At 45.8% G+C, this 20,978-nt stretch overlaps 1 protein-coding gene across 1 annotated transcript in view; it reads right to left on the bottom strand.

Annotated features, from left to right (window-relative positions):
- The window catches only part of LOC130293115 (paternally-expressed gene 3 protein-like), a 67,596-nt gene that overhangs the window by 43,359 nt on the left and 3,259 nt on the right, over positions 1 to 20,978 (bottom strand). Inside the window, exons 2-6 of the mRNA XM_056541620.1 lie at positions 11,130 to 11,468; positions 10,909 to 11,019; positions 10,770 to 10,822; positions 8,472 to 9,537; positions 3,906 to 5,206 (exon numbers count right to left, since the gene is read on the bottom strand). Of these exons, the coding sequence (XP_056397595.1) occupies positions 3,906 to 5,206; positions 8,472 to 9,534 (2,364 nt within the window). The 5' untranslated portion in view covers positions 9,535 to 9,537; positions 10,770 to 10,822; positions 10,909 to 11,019; positions 11,130 to 11,468. The remainder of the gene's footprint in view (positions 1 to 3,905; positions 5,207 to 8,471; positions 9,538 to 10,769; positions 10,823 to 10,908; positions 11,020 to 11,129; positions 11,469 to 20,978) is intronic.

Raw genomic sequence — 20,978 nt, 5'->3', positions numbered from 1 at the left:
CTACATGATGCATATCAGGCTCTGCGAAGTGATCACAAGGCTAGGCTAGTAGCCATGGAAAAAAATTTAAAAAGAAGAATGAAATGAAGATGGAAGTTGATGATCTTGCCAGCAATCTGGAGAGTGTCTCTAAAGCTAAGAGACAACTTGAGGAGGAAGTCAAGGCAAAGAATACCCTTGCACATGCTCGTCAATCTGCTCGTCATGACAACGACTTGCTCTGTGAGCAGTATGAGGAGGCCCTGGAACAAGTTGAGACACTGAAACATGAAAACAAGAACTTGCAACAGGAGATCTCAGATCTAACTGAACAGATTGTTGAGAGTGGAAAATGTATCAATGAGTTAGAGAAGACCAAGAAACAGTTCCTGGACAGTGAGAAGATGATCTCCGCAAAGCTCAAGAGTGAGCAGCTGAAATATATAAAGCTGGAAGATGACATGAAGATCTTAAAAGAGAGCCTGGAAGTGCAAAACGAAACGCGCAGAAGGTCCCACGTAGCTGCCTTGGTTTTGCTGGGAGCGCAACTCTACGAGCAGGTGGCTGTGCTGGCGGAAAATGAACAGTTGAGGAAACAATTGCTGTCTTTAGAAGATACTGTCAGGGACTTGATATAGCTCCAGTGTAAGCAGCGAAAATGTGAGAAAAAGGAAGAGGACAGGGAAGTTCTAAAAGAGAGCAGAGATCAAGCTATGGTGGAATTGGCTCAAGAAAGGCTTCTGGGGCAGAAGTTACGGGATACAGGGATGCTTCCTCTGAAGCCCAGTAAAAAGTCCTCTAATGCTAAGATTGAGGTTAAGCCCTGTAAGAAGTCCCCTGAAGCTAGGACTGAGCTGAAACCTGGTGGGAAATCCTCTGAAGTGGAGACTAAGGAGAAGTCAGGCGGGAAATCCTCTGAACCTGAGCAAAAATTCTGAAGGTAATGCTGAGGCAGAGAAATCCTCTGAAGCAGAAGCTAAACCAGAGTCAACCTCAAAAGCGGTGAGTAAAGAAAATGGCACAACTGAAGCTACAGGTGAAGAGAAGAGTAAGCCTGAAGAAGCTGCAGAGAAGAGCAAAACAGTAGTAGAAGCTGATTCTACACAAGAATCTGAAGGAGCCAAAGACTCTGAAGCCAACCCTGAGGAAGCTGGTGCCCCTGAGGTGAAACCATGTAAGAAATCCACTGAAGTCAAGACTGAGGTGAAACCAGGTGGAAAGTCCACTGAAGTAAAAACTGTGGTGGGAAGTCCTCTAAAGTTGAAACTGAGATGGACCCGTGTTGGAGGTCCTCTGAAGCTACAGAGAACAAGACAGTGGTTGGTGAAGCCACTGAGGCCGAAAGATTCTCTGAAGCAGAGGTCCGGCAGGCCAGAAGAAGACAAAGGTTAGAAGCTTCAGTCCTCTCGGTCCTTAATTTCAAGAACCCTGCCCACACCAGGGTGAAGAACCTGGTACTGGAAAAGTCCGGAAGAAAAAAGTCAAAGACTTCAGAGATTGTGGGACAAAAGTTGTCCCAGAGGAAGGAAAGGCAGATGGTTTCTGCCTTTCAAATACATGTGCTCCTTCCCGGTGGTCTGAGCAAAGGGGGGGGGGGGGGGATATGTGATAAGGTGGCAAGGAAAGGGTGTATTTCCTTGGCTCACCCTGAAGAATCTCTCACCTGCTTCTTAATTAATGAGGCAGCAGGGAAGGGAGGTGTATATAAGATGGAGAGTCAGTCTAATCTGTGCTCTCCCTTGGAAACAGCATGTCGCTGCAGGGAGAGACATCGGGCCTTGTTGGTGACACACAGCAGGAGCTGTGAGGGCCCAAGTGACAGTGGGTACTGTGGCTAAATCAGGTTGCAGGTGGCACATGTTTTGCTGGCTGAGAGAAGCTCACCAGTAAGTAGTCAGGGCATGCTTACATGTATAGTCAGTGACCAGACTGTCTAGGGCTTTATTTTTGTTCCTGTTTATGTTTTGTTTTACCTGCAACCTGTGGAAACAAAACTGGCGAGGAGCCAGACTTATATCCTCAACTGTTGTCTGGCGAGTTATTGTGAGGAACGTGTCCCGTGGCAAGTGACCAGGACGATCCGAGAACTAATCCCCAAGACGGTTCGTCACACTGTATACGGGTTGAAATTTGTACACACGTTTTGATACAGTTTAGTCAGGTTTTGAGGAATCCGTTTTTCATCAAAAACCTGATACGGGAACCGTATTGCAAAAACGTGGTATGAATGCACCCTAACTTTACAGCCCCTGTAGCATAGTCAAATAAAAAAAAATCCTGGAATACCCCTTTAACATTTTAAATGTATTAGAAAACTAACAAACAATCTTACTTAAAAATTTGAAAAGTATATATTTTTTTTGTGTGTGTTATGCAAGGCTTGTAGAAACTTGTGGTAGACCACAGAACCCAATATTTTTTTTTTTAAATATATTTTGTACATTGCGCTTGAAATGGGGGGGAAATGTGCACCATATTTTATTACGTTGTTTGTCCAGGGCTGGGCAGGACCCCGCATAGGCCATATTTGGTTGCCTGGTGGAAACCAGAAGGAGAGGAGCCCCCTTTGGCTTTCAGGAAATCATGATATGAATTATAGACCCCACCCCATGTCTGAAAAGGATTGGAGGTGGCAGAACCGTACCGTACCGCACCCCCACAAGTGACCCCATATGGACCATAAAATATGTTTACTGGAGAAGGGACCGCTCTGATCAGTCCTTGGTCGGCTAGATGTGACACTCAGATGTCTGTGACAGTTACAGTTCCTGATGGATATATCCGTCATGTTGTGGTAATAAGCGCCGCTCGTGGCAAATATATCCATCATTAGGCATAAAAAACTGATTTATTTTGTTGGGGGGGGGGGGGGGGGGTGATAGTCGCCATTTCTGCAGTATGTTAGAGGTGTCCGTTGGTGTCATGTCAATGAGATAGCAGTCTCATTCATTTTGGTGGCCCATCGACTAGTGACTCTATTAGGGCCGCTAGTATATGTTGAATTGGCAGGACATAATAGCACAGCAGACTAGACTATTGTGTATGTACTATTAAATTAGCTTTAAGTAAATCATTGGGAAGCGGCCCTGATGGAGCCACTAGGTGACTTTGTGCAGGTGACAGAAATGAATCCAGCTGTTGCAGTATAGGCCAGCATCACTTTTTTGACGTGACGTTGGCGAATACTTAACATACTGGAGAAACGCGCGGATGGCACCCGCATAGTATTTCACTCTACCGCTGCACCGCCGGCAGTCACAAGAGTGAGCTCTGCGTGTCTGTTCCTAACTGCCGGCGGTGCAGAGGCCGGCAGCGTAAAATATGGTGCGGAAGTGTTCCGTGTTACTCTACCTTTTGTGTATTTTAATTTTTATTTATTTAATCTATAATTTTTTTTAATTTATTTATATATTTATTTTTTTACACTTCTTACAATTTATTTTTCTTCTTTTACACTCACCCGCTGTCTTCATTAGCATAATAATTAAGCAGGCAGAGCCAACAGGGGGATATGAAGGAGACCGGGGAACTTTGCCAGCCGGCTCCCTGCCTCCAATGCGCAATAGAGCACATTAGGAATAAAGGTATTTACCAACAAAGCTTTGCACCTCCTGAACAGATTTAAGTGAGTGACCCATCATTATAAAGCGGTTCACCCGCACTATTACCCAGTATACCAGGCTTAGTGCGGGTGAACTGTCAGTTTCTCTTTAAAGATATCATTTATTGTTTATTACAGACATTTATTAATCATCATGTAGTGCTCTATGTTGCTTTCCCTTTTTCTTGTAAGATAAAAGACTTGTACCAGTTGTATATTTCTTTCTCGTACATAAGTTGGAAAATAAATAAGGAAATGTTTACTCTCTTCTTGGTCTTTGAAGGAAAAGCATGTGATTTCTTGCTAAAACATTTCCTACATTCTAACAAGAAAATGCCATCTCCCCTGTGTGAATTCTTTGATGTTTTACAAGATCTGCTTTCTGAGTAAAACATTTTCCACATTCTGAACAAGCAAATGGATTATCCCCTGCATGAATTCTTTGATGTGTAAGAAAATATGACCTGCGAGAAAAACATTTGCCACATTCTGAACAGGAATAAGGTTTCTTTCCTGAGTGAGTTTCTTGATGTCTAGTGACATGTGATTTCTGAGTAAAACATTTTCCACATTCTGGGCATAAAAATGGCTTCTCCCCTGTGTGACATGTGAGATGTTTAATGAGATTTGATTTCTGAGTAAAACATTTGTCACATTCTGAACATGAAAAAGGTTTCTTTCCTGAGTGGATTCTTTGATGTCTAACAAGCACTTCTTTTTTAGAAAAACATTTCCCACATTCAGAACATGCGAATGGCTTCTCCCCTGTGTGAGTTATTTGATGTGTAGTAAGACCTAATTTATGAGTAAAGCATTTGCCACACTCCAAACATGCGAATGGCTTCTCCCCTGTGTGAGTTATTTGATGTGTAGTAAGACCTAATTTATAAGTAAAGCATTTGCCACACTCCAAACATGCAAATGGTTTCTCGCCTGTGTGAGTTCTTTGATGTTGAACAAGATATGATTTCTGAGTATAGCACTTGCCACATTCTGAACATGAAAATGGTTTCTCCCCTGTATGAGTTAGATGATGTTTAACAAGATCTCCTCGCCGAACAAAACATTTATCACATTCGGAACATGCAAATGGCTTCTCTCCTGTGTGACTTCTTTGATGTTCAACAAGATTTAAGTTTGTAGTAAAACTTTTCCCACATTCTGAACATGCAAATGGCTTCTCTGTCATGTGAGTTATTTGATGTCGAACAACATGTGATGCCCTAGTAAAGCATTTTCCACATTCTGTACATGCAAACGGCTTCTCCCCTGTGTGAATTCTTTGATGTTTAGTAAGATCTGATTTAGAGGTAAAGCATTTGCCACACTCCAAACATGAAAATGGCTTCTCCCCTGTGTGAGTTCTCACATGACTTTTCAGATCTGATCTTTGAGTAAAACATTTACCACATTCTGAGCATGAAAATGGCTTCCCTCGCTTCTCTCCGGTGTGAATCCTTTGATGTATTCGAAGATATGATTTCCGAGTAAACCATTTACCACATTCTGCACACGACACCGCCTTCCTCCCTGTGGGAGCCCTTTGAGGTTGAACCAGTTTTGACTTCACAGTATGATGTTTCTTATGTTCTGAATATGGGGATGGCTTCTTCACTACATGGGCATCTGCCAACGATAAGACAGATAATACTTTTAAATAATATAACATTAAAAGTAAGACAAGTCCTCTATCCTTTTTTTCCTGCATGACCTACGGTACTTCTGGCTTTGAAAAAAAAATGATGCTTAAAAAAAAAAAAGCTAAATTATGCACCAAAAACTACATGTGTGAACATGGCCTTAATGGCAGCTCTGATGATGGCCCGGCCATCTTACAGAAGTGTAAGTAAATTTTTTTGGATAGGGGACAAGTTGTCTATAGCTGCAGAACTCCTCTAAGTACTGCTGAATAAGGGTTCTTAGAAAACAGAATAGACAAAGATGAGCGAATCTCCCAAAATGTATTTTGGGTACATTCACTTGAATTAGTCCTCAATAATACAAACAAGCAGACCTCAAAGTAATAAAAATAATAGTATTATTAATAATAATAATTATTATTATAATAATAAAATATAATAAAAAATAAAAAAGGCATTATTCTATTATTTTTTTATTACTTTGAGGTCGGCTTGTTTGTATTATTAAAGTTCTATTATTTTCCCTGGGTATTGGATTAGCTGAACCTCAGTAATAAAATAGGTGAAGTGAGACGCACCCTAATATTATGCTATTGAATTATCCATCAGACTCAACTTTTATTTGGCTGCACACATTGCACGGGGCCCAGTTGAAGGGGTACTCCGGAGAGAAACAACTTTCCATATATGACAGTACCTTAGGTAGTTGCACAAGTATATAATATATTTGTTGCCGATTATGGGTGTAAACAGGTTTTTCAGACTCCCTGTACCACCACTGGGAAGTAGGGAGTTCCCTGGCGGCCATCTTACAGACAACACCTTAGGGCGGGGCGGTATACCGGTTCATACCGAATACTGACATTTTTGGGCTGCATGATATGAATTTTAGCCCATACCGCAATACCGGTTGGGCCCCTCCCCCTTGGGAATGTATTATCAGCGCAGCGCTGTCCCCACATCTGGAAAGTAATCATACGTGACCAGCCTGCGCCGTTCTGCTCCCCCCAATTAATTATCAGCCCAGCGGGGTATTACTCACAGATGTCAAGCACTGCCCTCCTCCTCTTCGTTGCGGGCCGACACCGGCGCTGGAACTCTATACTGTACACCAGTGGTCTCCAATGCTGTCCAGGCATGCTGGGAGTTGTAGTTTTGCAACAGCTGGAGGTCTGCAAGTTTGAGACCATTGCTGTACGCTGTATCCTATGCCGGTTGCAAAAGATAAAGAAAATAAACTTTTAACTTACCTACGTCGGGGACTGGAACGTGGACAGCCGTCAGCCTATCACCGGCCAGAGCGATGTCCCACCCCTGCCAGTGATAGGCTGAGCCCACTGTCATGTAAGAAGCCGGCTTGACAGTGGGCTCAGCCTATCACTGGCAGGGGCGGGACATCGCTCTGGCCGGTGATAAGCTGACGGCTGTCCGATGTTCCAGTCCCCGACGTAGGTAAGTTAAGTTTAATTTCTTAATCTTTTGCAGCCGGCATAGGAATACAGCGTACAGCAGTGGTCTCAAACCTGCGGACCTCCAGCTGTTGCAAAACTACAACTCCCAGCATGCCCGGACATCTGGAGGTCCGCAGGTTTGAGACCACTGGTGTACAGTATAGAGTTCCAGCGCCGGTGTCGGCCCGCAACAAAGAGGAGGAGGGCAGTGCTTCACATATGTGAGTAGTACCCCGCTGGGCTGATAATTAATTGGGGGGGGGAGAGAAGAACAGCGCCGGCGGGTCACATGATTTGGTGGTGGTGGGGGGAGAAGAACAGCGCAGGCGGGTAACATGATCTTGGGGGGGGGAGCAGAACAGCGCTCGCGGGTCACATGATTTGGGGGAGGGGGGTGGACGGAGAAATACAGTTATATACCGTGGAACCGCCATAAGTTACAAAAATACCGTGATACACATTTTTGGTCATACTGCCCAGCTCTACAACACGTCATCACTGGGGGCCCAGCCAGCTCCCGTGTATGAATTCAGGCCCCCCTCTGTGTGGTGACTAATCTGAATGTGCACTGCCGCGCCCTCTGACGTTGCCCCATGCCAGACAGGGGCAACTGGGGGCCGATTCTTCACAGAACGGGGGAGGAAACTTTCCTCCAACATGTGGAGACGTAGGAGGACGGTAAGAAGTTCAGGGAGCACCAAAGAGTCCCCTCCATGGTGCACAACTATTTCTTGTTCTCCCCATGTGATGGGAGCAGGACCACAGCTGGGCTGTTTGCTAGCAGTACACACACAGGAATTTATTTCCCTTACATCTCTGGCCAATCACAGAACACCACATGCCATAACATAGTTCTTGTGAAAATGTACTGGGCTGGTGAGTTAAACAGTACAGTACTATATTTGGAGGGTGAATGGGGTTACTGATGCTCTCTTCTTGCAAGGTGCTTTGTGAGCAGACTAAAGGAAGGGGTTACCCTAAGCACTTACTGCTGCTGAGATGCTAAAGTGGGAAATAAAGATCACACTGCAGCACCGTGGACATATAATTGTGAATATACAAAAGACAGCTGCCCTGAGCTATGTGGGCAGTGACAGATAAGAGAGAAACCTTGATTTACTTTTCACGGACAGTGTGGATCATATGCAGGTAGACTGTCTCAGCTTGCAGGTAATCGCCCAGGATTTCTTAGGCTCTCTCCTGCAGATAGCACAGGCTAAGTCCCACCCCCACTTCCTGTGTTATCTCCTGATCTAGCTGTTACTAGAGACAGAATCCCCTTACAACAGGGAGTGTACAGCAGACTAGCAAGACACCTAGTGGCAGAAACTTAGAGCTGTTTTATGGGGCTAAGTTGTCACTAGAAATCCCTAGACTATTAAATTATCTAGTAAAGGAATCTAGTAAAGAGGTAGCCTGAATCTCACTTACTCTGTGAGCAGATCTAATGGTTATAAAGAGAAACAGCTTTTTGTGTGGAAAATCTTATAGCTGCTTCATCTAAAGGCTCAATTACTTCTCCCTAACAGTAGATAATGAAGGGATCGGCCTCGCTCACATAGGTATTTTTCCATCTCCATATTATAGCTGTACTTCTGCATCCATTATAAATGCACAACATGTGTTATCGCCTTTAGTGGTCTAAAATTTTCATCCAAATTTAGTTTGAATTTTGGCTGAATGGGGAATATACGGCAGAAAAGACTGACACGACACTTAAAGTATTCCACAAAAAATTATTGTAGTCGTTGACCGAATAGAATCTGTGACTGTTCTCAGCATTTAGTGCTCACTACTCACCTGTAGGAATGTCCTCCTTATACTGCTCATCACCGCTCACATCTGTCTCTTCTTCTTTCTTTATGTCTGGAGCATTAATATAGTTGACATATTTCCCAGTAGGAATGTCTTCCTTATACTGCTCATCACTGCTCACATCTGTCTCTTCTTCTTCCTTTATGTCTTGAGCATTAATATAGTTCAGATCTTTCCTTGTAGGAATTTCCTCCATATACTGCTCATTACCACTCACACCTGCCTGTTTTTCCTTTATGTCTGTAGCATTAATAGATTTAAGATGTTTCCATGTAGGAATGTCCTCCTTTAACTGCTCATCACTGTTCACATCTGTCTCCTCCTCTTTCTTTATATCTGGAGCATTAATATAGTTCAGATCATTCCCTGGAGGAATGTCTTCCTTATACTGCTCATCACTGCTCACATCTGTCTCTTCTTCTTCCTTTATGTCTGGAGCATTAATATAGTTCAGATCTTTCCTTGTAATAATTTCCTCCATATACTGCTCATTACCACTCACACCTGCCTGTTCTTCCTTTATGTCTGTAGCATTAATAGATTTACGATGTTTCCTTGTAGGAAAATCCTCCTTTAACTGCTCATCACCGCTCACATCTGTCTCCTCCTCTTTCTTTATGTCTGGAACATTAATATAGTTCAGATCTTTCCCTGTAGGAATGTCCTCCTTATACTGCTCATCACCGATCACATAGGTCTCTACTTCTTCCTTTATGTCTGGAGTATTAATATAGTTCTGATCTTTCCTTGTAGGAATTTCCTCCATATACTGCTCATTACTGCTCACATCTGCTTGTTCTTCTTCATTCATGTCTGTAGCATTAATAGATTTCCGTTGTTTCCTTGTAGGAATATCCTCCTTTGACTGCTCATCACCGCTTACAATTGTCTCCTCTTCTTTCTTTATGTCTGGAGCATTAATAAAGTTCAGATCTTTCTTTGTTGGCATGTCCTCCTTATACTGTTTATCACCACTCACATCTGTCTCTTCTTCCTTTACCATTATGTCTGGAGCATTAATACAATCCCGATCATCACTGTGATTCATAACCTGTGAAAGAAATATTGTAAATGCCATCAGACAGGAGAAGTCATGTGGAATGTTATAAACTAGAAAATAAATTATTGATTATATAGATGGCCAAAAATCACAGGAGTAGATAGATCTTTTATACGCTGGACATAGATATTAGATGATGGATCAAAAACCTCATGACCCTCATACACATGTACATTACAGACCAAAAGTTTGGACACACCTTCTCATTCAAAGAGTTTTCTTTATTTTCATGACTATGAAAATTGTAGATTCACACTGAAGGCATCAAAACTATGAATAAACGCATGTGGAATTAGACATAACAAAAAAGTGTGAAACAACTGAAAATATGTCATATTCTAGGTTTTTCAAGTAGCCACCTTTTGCTTTTGATTACTGCTTTGCACTCTTGGCATTCTCTTGATGAGCTTCAAGAGGTAGTCACCATAAATGGTCTTCCAACAGTCTTGAAGGAGATCCCAGAGATGCTTAGCACTTGTTGGCCCTTTTGCCTTCATTGGGTTCAGGTCCGGTGACTGTGGAGGCCAGGTCATCTGGCGCAGCACCCCATCACTCTCCTTCTTGGTCAAATAGCCCTTACACAGCCTGGAGGTGTTTGGGGTCATTGTCCTGTTGAAAAATAAATGATGGTCCAACTAAACGCAAACCGGATGGAATAGCAGCCGCTGCAAGATGCTGCGGTAGACATGCTGGTTCAGTATGCCTTCAATTTTGAATAAATCCCCAACAGTGTCACCAGCAAAGCGCCCCCACACCATCACACCATCTCCTCCACACCATCACACCTCCACACCATCACACCTCCTCCTCCACACCAGCACACCTGTGAAGTGAAAACCATTTCAGGTGACTACCTCTTGAATCTCAACAAGAGAATGCCAAGAGTGTGCAAAGCAGTAATCAAAGCAAAAGGTGGCTACTTTGAAGAACCTAGAATATGACATATTTTCACTTTTTTTGTTGTCTATAATTCCACATGTGTTAATTCATAGTTTTGATGCCTTCAATGTGAATCTACAATTTTCATAGTCATGAAAATAAAGAAAACTCTGAATGAGAAGGTGTGTCCAAACTTTTTGTCTGTACTGTGTGTGTGTGTGTGTGTGTGTGTGTGTGTGTGTGTGTGTGTGTGTATGTATGTATGTATGTATGTATGTATATATAGATAAAATATAAATGCTGGTATTATTATTATAAATTGCAATGCAATAGTCTGCAGTTACCTTGTAGTGGTTTTATCACTGGATATACTTGAAGATCGGCAAAGTGCATTGTGCTGTAAAGAACGTATATATACATATTTTAGATATCCAATGAGACAAATGGATCTGTGATGTTCAGACAGTATCAATAGATAGGTACCTGTGTTCGTCCGAAGTGCATTAATCCGGTATTAGCAATTGACTGACAGTAAATCAGTGCGACGTGCTACAGATAGGATGGTGAATGGGTGGAACCAGTAGTAACAAGAAACTGGAAGAAACAAACGTTATATATTAGATGTGTCCTATCGATGTGATAGCCGCAGGGTTAATGTAAAGAAGTTAGCTCTGGTACAGTATTCTGCATGTGTTTGAAAATACCTCTTTTTCTTCCTCTCTGATGGAGAGTTTTTTCGGAGAGATGCAGATGTTTGAATCGATGTCCACGAAGAGGATGGCAGTGAGCAGGATTTGATAGGTAGCTCCTGGGAAGAAATGGGAGACAGCCCCGGCCGGCGGCGTCTATACCGTTTTATTTCTCGCTGAGTTCCGGGCAATCCACGGACTCTGCTAGTGACGTCACTACAGGTAGCAGAGGAGGAAAAAAATCTGACGCGTTTCGGAAGTGTACGACTTCCTTCATCTGGGATGGTGAGTCTAGTCTCCTCCTGCTATTAATGGAATTCAGGATTCTGATGGTTCGGTAAGTACAATTAAATCCTGTGTTGCCAAAAAATGTTGTTTTAGTTCCTTGGAGTCAGAGAGCATATTCATTCTATCCGTACGAAAATAGGTCACATAAGTGAATGTCCTAGTTTGCAGAAATAGAACACATTGAGCCTTGTTCTGATGGGGTAATAGACATATGTGTCTCCTAAAAAGGGAAGCCTGGTGGATTATGCACTTAAGACACCCTGTGCCCACAAGGGATAAATTAGCTAAATTAATTAAATGCGTTTTTATAGTCCTTCAGCAGATCAGGTCGTTTTGTTTTTAATATATTTGTGTGTAATGTGTAGTTTACTGTTTTTTTTTGTCATATATTGGGTGTTTTATCCCGTTGTCTGTTAGCACTAACGGAGCTTGATGTCACTGATGGATCTGATGATACGCTGCCGACGACTGCCAGGAGAAGCACTCCCGCCTCAATGTTTTAACTGACCCCTACATATGAATGTATACTATATACTGACCCCCTACATATGTATACTATATACTGACCACCTACATATGAATGTATACTATATACAGACCCCCTACATATGAATGTATACTATATACAGACCCCCTACATATGAATGTATACTATATACTGACCTCCTACATATGAATGTATACTATATACAGACCCCCTACATATGAATGTATACTATATACTGACCCCTACATATGAATGTATACTATATACTGACCCCTACATATGAATGTATACTATATACTGACCCCTACATATGAATGTATACTATATACTGACCCCTATATATGAATGTATACTATATACAGACCCCCTACATATGAATGTATACTATATACTGACCCCTACATATGAATGTATACTATATACAGACCCCCTACATATGAATGTATACTATATACAGACCCCCTACATATGAATGTATACTATATACTGACCCCCCTACATATGAATACTATATACTGACCCCCCCAATTTAATATATACTGACCCCCCTACATATGAATGTATACTATATACTGACCACCTACATATGAATGTATACTATATACTGACCCCCCTACATATGAATGTATACTATATACTGACCCCCCTACATATGAATGTATACTATATACTGACCCCCCCATATGAATGTATACTATATACTGACCCCCATATGAATGTATACTATATACTGACCCCCATATGAATGTATACTATATACTGACCCCCTACATATGAATGTATACTATATACAGACCCCCCTACATATGAATATATACTGTATACTGACCCCCTACATATGAATGTATACTATATACTGACCCCCCTACATATGAATGTATACTATATACTGACCCCCCCACATATGAATGTATACTATATACAGACCCCCTACATATGAATGTATACTATATACTGACCCCCTACCTATCAATGTATACTATATACTGACCCCCCACATATGAATGTATACTATATACAGACCCCCTACATATGAATGTATATTATATACAGCCCCCCTACATATGAATGTATACTATATACTGACCCCCCACATATGAATGTATACTATATACAGACTAGGGATCGACCGATTATCAGTATGGCCGATATTATCGGCCGATAATCACGATTTTCGGCATTATTGGTATCGGCAATTACCTTGCCGATAGGCCGATAATGCCCCGCCCCCCGCACCGCCCTGCGACCGCCCCCCCGACCCACCACACCGCGTCGCACCCCCCGACCCACGTCGCACCCCCCACCGTAGTGATGGGCGGTATACCGGTATGGATTTTTGCCCATACCACTATACCGGTCGGGCCCCTCCCCCACCCTCCGAGTCAATAAAAAAAAAAATTTAACTTACCCGTAATGGGGGTGGTCCGGGCCATCCATCGTTCCTGTAGTGTCCGGGGGCGTTCCGGGTGAATCGGTCCGGGCTGTCCTTCTCCGGCGGTCCTCTTCTCCACTCCGGGCAGGCTCCGGCCTAGTAGCTGCATAGACGCCGCTACGGCGTGACGTCAGGTGCGTCGCTGCGCACGGGCGTCACTGCGCAGCGGCGTCTATGCAGCGTACTAAGCTGGAGCCTGCCCGGAGTGGAGAAAGATGACCGCCGGAGAAGAAGGACAGCCCGGACCGGTTCACCCTTCACCCGGAACGCCCCCGGACACTACAGGCCACCCTGACAGGTAGGGGGGAGAGAAGCGGGTGGTGGCGGCGGGGGCCTATGGCCCCGCAAAAGCCACTGCAGTGCATTGAATTAAAGTGCCCGCTTTAAATCAATGATCTGCAGCAGTGTAGCGGGGGGATAAATAGCCGATAACTTATACCGGAATATCGGTATAAGTTATCGGCTATCGGCCCTAACCTCCACCGATTATCGGTATCAGTCCTAAAAAAACCAATATCGGTTGATCCCTAATACAGACCCACTACATATGAATGTATACTATATACAGACCCCCCTACATATGAATGTATACTATATACTGACCCCCCTACATATGAATGTATACTATATACTGACCCCCCTACATATGAATGTATACTATATACAGACCCCCCTACATATGAATGTATACTATATACAGACCCCCCTACATATGAATGTATACTATATACAGACCCCCCTACATATGAATGTATACTATATACAGACCCCCCTACATATGAATGTATACTATATACTGACCCCCCTACATATGAATGTATACTATATACTGACCCCCCCTACATATGAATGTATACTATATACTGACCCCCCCTACATATGAATGTATACTATATACTGCCCCCCTACATATGAATAAATACTATACACTGACCCCCTACATATGAATGTATACTATATACTGACCCCCCTACATATGAATGTATACTATACACTGACCCCCTACATATGAATGTATACTATCTACTGACCCCCTACATATGAATATATACTATATACTGACCCCCTACATATGAATATATACTATATACAGACCCCCTGGGCCGTGGTTACACCAGACTGTGCAGAGACCAGGAGCTTTTAGCCTACAATTAGCTCTATTATACACAAATATAGTAACCATGAAATATACACACACACACATACACAGTATATGGGGGGTATTTATCAAAGGATTTATGTGTTTTTTTCCGTGTAACTTTGGCGCAATACTTTGGCGCAGTGTCTTTTTGCGCCAAAGTGTGGCGCATCTTCTCCACTGTCATTTTTACAACTTTCTCAAAAATCACACGGTCCTGTGTGTGATTTCAACTTTAGTCAGTAATTCATCATTTGCGCCAATCGATCTTTGGCGCAATTTTGGCTCAAATCCCGTTTTTTTGGGCCCAAATCACCGCCAAGAAATTTTGCACATGGAAAACACACTTAGCAATGTCCGAAAATGTAAAGGCGTCAAAATACATTAAACTAGGGATGCACCGATATATCGGCGGCCGATACATATCGACCGAAAATAGCCTTTTCGGGGAAATGCCGAAACAACTAAAAATGTGCCGATAATGACCACCTCCCCTGCCCGCCCACAGCACAAGTTGCAAACACATGCCATGATTAAGGACTATATGGTCCGAAACGCGTCGGCGTTTCTGCTATGATTTTATTTCCCTCCTCTATTTTTGTTCACTCAATTTTAATGGCTTGAATTAAAATTTTGCATTTTATCCGTTTTCTGGGAGCTGGACCCTGCTCTCTTTCTTCATCCCAAACACTGCCAGTGGCAGAGGCACTCGTGGGCGGTGCAGGGGGGGGGCGGCCACAACATCTGAGGGGGGGGGGGGGTCGCACTCTCCGGGATAGGATTAGGAATACTTCTTTTTATGTGCCCGGGCCGGCTCCCGTGTGTGGCTGCAGGCGGGGGCCAACCAGAGCATATAAAACCTAATACCGACAAAGTCTGTCCGGGCATGCTGGGAGTTGTAGTTTCACAACAGCTGGAGGCCCCCTGGTTTTTAGTATACAGTATTAGGTTTTATATGCTCTGGTTGGCTCCCGCCTGCAGCCACACACGGGAGCCAGCCCGGGCACATAAAAAGTATTCCTATCCCGGACATCCCTGTGTCCCGAAAAATCTTTTCGGGACATAAGGATGTCCGCCGGTCACTCACCATTCCCCGCCTTCTTCCTGCAATCCTCCCGCGATCCTCCTTCGTTCCTTCGCTTCTCAGCCTCTATGGTCATACGCACGGGAAGTCACTGACGTCCCGTGCGTACAACCATAGAGACGCAGGAGGACCGCAGGATCGTCGCAGGAGAACGCACGCTGGCCGGGGCCTGGTAAGTGACCGTGTCATCTTCTTCAGTGTTCCGGTCACAGCTCCTCTGGTCCCGGCACCTACTGCTATGGTCCATAGGCCATAGCAGTAGATGTGACCCTGGGCCGGAGGAGCGGTGACCGGAACACTGTGGGGGCAGCAGTACAGACATACAGCCTCCAGCCGTACACTGTATATGGCTTGAGGCTGTATGTCTGTGGGGTGGGGGGAAGCTGCCTACTATTGTGGGGGGGGGAGCTGCCTAATATTGTGGGGGGGGAGTTGCCTAATATTGTGGGGGGGGAGTTGCCTAATATTGTGGGGGGGAGCTGCCTAATATTGTGGGGGGGGAGCTGCCTAATATTGTGGGGGGGGAGCTGCCTAATATTGTGGGGGGGGGAGCTGCCTAATATTGTGGGGGGGAGCTGCCTAATATTGTGGGGGGGAGCTGCCTAATATTGTGGGGGGGAGCTGCCTAATATTGTGGGGGGGAGCTGCCTAATATTGTGGGGGGGAGCTGCCTAATATTGTGGGGGGCGGGGAGCTGCCTAATATTGTGGGGGGGGGGGAGCTGCCTAATATTGTGGGGGGGGGGGGAGCTGCCTAATATTGTGGGGGGGGGGGAGCTGCCTAATATTGTGGGGGGGGGGAGCTGCCTAATATTGTGGGGGGGGAGCTGCCTAATATTGTGGGGGGGGAGCTGCCTAATATTGTGGGGGGGGGAGCTGCCTAATATTGTGGGGGGGGGAGCTGCCTAATATTGTGGGGGGGGGAGCTGCCTAATATTGTGGGGGGGGGGAGCTGCCTAATATTGTGGGGGGGGGAGCTGCCTAATATTGTGGGGGGGGGAGCTGCCTAATATTGTGGGGGGGGGAGCTGCCTAATATTGTGGGGGGGGGGGAGCTGCCTAATATTGTGGGGGGGGGGGAGCTGCCTTATATTGTGGGGGGGAGCTGCCTTATATTGTGGGGGGGAGCTGCCTTATATTGGGGGGGGGAGCTGCCTTATATTGGGGGGGGGGAGCTGCCTTATATTGGGGGGGGAGCTGCCTAATATTGTGGGGGGGAGCTGCCTAATATTGTGGGGGGGAGCTGCCTAATATTGTGGGGGGGAGCTGCCTAATATTGTGGGGGGGAGCTGCCTAATATTGTGGGGGGGAGCTGCCTAATATTGTGGGGGGGAGCTGCCTAATATTGTTGGGGGGGAGCTCCCTAATATTCCTGGGGGGAGCTGCCTACAAATGTGGGGGAGCTGCCTAATATTGTGGGGGGAGCTGCCTAATATTGTGGGGGGGGAGCTGCCTAATATTGTGGGGGGGAGCTGCCTAATATTGTGGGGGGGAGCTGCCTAATATTGTGGGGGGGAGCTGCCTAATATTGTGGGGGGGAGCTGCCTAATATTGTGGGGGGGGAGCTGCCTAATATTGTGGGGGGGAGCTGCCTAATATTGTGGGGGGGAGCTGCCTAATAATGTGGGGGAGGGGAGCTGCCTAATATTGTGGGGGGAGCTGCCTAATATTGTGGGGGGGAGCTGCCTAATATTGTGGGGGGGAGCTGCCTAATATTGTGGGGGGGGGGGAGCTGCCTAATATTGTGGGGGGGAGCTGCCTAATATTGTGGGGGGGGGGGGAGCTGCCTAATATTGGGGGGGGGGGGAGCTGCCTAATATTGTGGGGGGGGGGGGAGCTGCCTAATATTGTGGGGGTGGAGCTGCCTAATATTGTGGGGGGGGGAGCTGCCTAATATTGTGGGGGGGGGGAGCTGCCTAATATTGTGGGGGGGGGGAGCTGCCTAATATTGTGGGGGGGGGGAGCTGCTTATATTGTGGGGGGGAGCTGCCTAATATTGTGGGGGGGAGCTGCCTAATATTGTGGGGGGGAGCTGCCTAATATTGTGGGGGGAGCTGCCTAATATTGTGGGGGGAGCTGCCTAATATTGTGGGGGGAGCTGCCTAATATTGTGGGGGGAGCTGCCTAATATTGTGGGGGGGAGCTGCCTAATATTGTTGGGGGGAGCTGCCTAATATTGTTGGGGGGAGCTGCCTAATATTGTTGGGGGGAGCTGCCTAATATTGTTGGGGGGAGCTGCCTAATATTGTTGGGGGGAGCTGCCTAATATTGTTGGGGGGAGCTGCCTACAAATGTGGGGGGAGCTGCCTAATATTGTTGGGGGGAGCTGCCTAATATTGTTGGGGGGAGCTGCCTAATATTTTTTGGGGAACTGTCTACTATTGTGGGGGAACTGCTGACCTAATGTGGGGGGGAGCTGCCTAATATTGTTGGGGGGAGCTGCCTAATATTGTTGGGGGGAGCTGCCTAATATTGTTGGGGGGAGCTGCCTAATATTTTTTGGGGAGCTGCCTAATATTGTGGGGGAACTGTCTACTATTGTGGGGGAACTGCTGACCTAATGTGGGGGGGAGCTGCCTAATATTGTTGGGGGGAGCTGCCTAATATTGTGAGGGAAATGCTGACCTAATGTGGGGGAGCTGCCTACTATTGTGGGGGAGCTGCCTATTAATGTGGGGGAGCTGCCAATTAATGTGGGGGAACTCCCGACCTAATGCGGGGGAGCTGGCAATCTAATGTGGGGGAATCTAATGAGCGGAGCGCTGCATTTTACCAGAAGACGGGGAGAAGTCATTTTCGGACGGACATTTTTTTTTATTTCGGTTTCGTTTCGGTTCTGAAATTTCCATTTCGGTGCACCTCTACATTAAACTTTTTTTTTTTTGGTGAAAGCAGCGACACCTCCGGGGCTGCTCAAAACTATCCTGCGACATAGTTGTCTCTGAGGAACCTTCACCCTCCGTTGAGCCAGCATTGGACATGGCCACACAGGTTCTGGATAGATAAGCCCCAAAGCAGTGGTCTCCAACCTGCGGACCTCCAGATGTTGCAAAACTACAACTCCCAGCATGCCCGGACGGCTGTCCGGGCATGCTGGGAACTGTAGTTTTGCAACATCTGGAGGTCCGCAGATTGGAGACCACTGCACTAAAGTAACAAAACAAAAAAACGACCCAAGTTGAAAATAAAATCCATTTCACATGATATATATATACCCCACAAAAGAAAATACCTCACGTCGCTTGCTGATATACTGCAGGAGGGACTCCGAAATGGCCGCTCTACAGGGTAAAATACGCGTCCTCTGTGGTGGTAAGTTCTGTGTAAAAGGCGCTGTGAACAGCTGATTTCAACATTTGCGCCAAAATTACTAACAACTCGCACCAAATGATAAATTTGGTGCATGTCCACGAAAACCAAAGTGAAAAAAAAAAAGGGTAAAAAGAAACGGGGGGGGGGGGGGGTGGGAGTAGTAGCCGACTCCGGGCTGGGAGGCCGGCAGAGCCTGCAATGACTCATGGGAGGTATGAGTCCCCGGGCTAAGTTGCCGGCGGAGCGCTCGGAATAAGCGGTCGAGCGTCATCAAATGCAGGAAAAGGACCCAGCTTCTGGTTGGCGGAAAAATGCAGGAGAAGACCGGGAAAGGGGCCATATGGAAAGCGCAAGTATATAATATATATATATAGGTTATATAACTTTGCTTGATGCTTCTTTTGCCCCAGAAAAGATTGGCATCAGAGTACTCCTTTAAGGGGTTAAATTGGCACTGTCAGGTCCAAAACCTTTGGGTATGTTGTACATCTTGGCAAAACATCAATCCTTCCAATATACATCATAAGAAAATGTTTATATGACTTAAAAAAATAAAAAATAAAAAAAGGCCACTAGGGGGCCCCCTATACCATCCAGAACATGGTCCTGTGCATCTGCAGCATCATCTTTGTCCCAGCTGAAGCACAAGCAGGGACAAAGTCCAGGAGGTGAGGGCGGGACAATCATTCCTTTGTGCTCACTCCTGTCCTATCAGACTGCAGCATGAAAACACAGAGGAAGGGGTTACAGTGCAGCCTGAAGTGATTGGATGAAGAGACACAGCACAGCACAGCAGACTCAGGGAGGAGGAGTCATGCACAGTGAGGACACCCCCCCTCCTAGAGCATAGAATGAAAACCAAGAAATACAGGTGGTATACACATAAAAGTTATATGTACATGATCAGAATTAGGACTGGGTAACATAGAGCTTCACAAGTGCTCTAACAGATCCCGCCCCCTCAAGATGTCACATCCAGCCTCGACTGTCACGCCCCCTCCCACAGACTTGCATTGAGGGGGTGTGACGTCGTGAGGGGCGGGGCTATGACGTCACAAGCTCCCGGCGCTGGCTCCAACGTTCGGAACAGTTTATTCCAAATGCTGACCAGCGGAGTACCCCTTAAAAACAGAAGAAACTGGATATGTGGCATCCTGTTGCATCAGTTTGCATCCGTTTATATCCTTTATTGTCCGTTTGTGTCGTTTGACATCAATGAGACGCTTTTACAGCCGTTTGCAAAAGTATCAGACGGATTGCAGAACGGGCATGAAATAGGCGGCATTCACACCTCGTTTTTACATTACGGGCGCCAGATTATACTACGGTCTTAGGTCCGGTCACAAAACCGGATACGGGTCAAAAATGAGCCGACCGGAGTTACCGTTTGACTCCGTTCGGCTCATTAAAGTAAATGGAGTTCAGCGCAGGTCCGGCTGGCGTACGGGAGAGCCCAGCTTGCCCCTCCCCCAGCCGGACCTGCGCTGAACTCCATTTACTTTAACCCCTTAACGACGCAGGACGTATATTTACGTCCTGCACCGGCTCCCTCGATATGAAGCGGGATCGCGACGCGATCCCGCATCATATCGCGTCGGTCCCGGCGCTAATCAACGGCCGGGACCCGCGGCTAATACCACACATCGCCGATCGCGGAGATGTGTGGTATTAACCCTTTAGAAGCGGCGGTCAAAGCTGACCGCCGCTTCTAAAGTGAAACTGAAAGTGACCCGGCTGCTCAGTCGGGCTGTTCGGGACCGCCGCGGTGAAATCGCGGCGTCCCGAACAGCTGATCGGACACCGGGAGGGCTCTTACCTGCCTCCTCGGTGTCCGATCGACGAATGACTGCTCCGTGCCTGAGATCCAGGCAGGAGCAGTCAAGCGCCGATAATGCTGATCACAGGCGTGTTAATACACGCCAGTGATCAGCATAGGAGATCAGTGTGTGCAGTGTTATAGGTCCCTATGGGACAATGATCAGTGTGTGCAGTGTTATAGGTCCCTATGGGATAAAAATAATCAGTATAAGGGATCAGTGTGTGCAGTGTTATAGGTCCCTATGGGATAATAATGATCAGTATGAGAGATCAGTGTGTGCAGTGTTATAGGTCCCTATGGGATAAT

The sequence above is a fragment of the Hyla sarda genome, chromosome 1 (assembly GCF_029499605.1).
Source record: "Hyla sarda isolate aHylSar1 chromosome 1, aHylSar1.hap1, whole genome shotgun sequence".
Classification (NCBI taxonomy): Eukaryota; Metazoa; Chordata; class Amphibia; order Anura; family Hylidae; genus Hyla; species Hyla sarda.
Note: the sequence above shows the minus strand (reverse complement) of the source record. Positions and strands in the feature narration are given on the sequence as shown.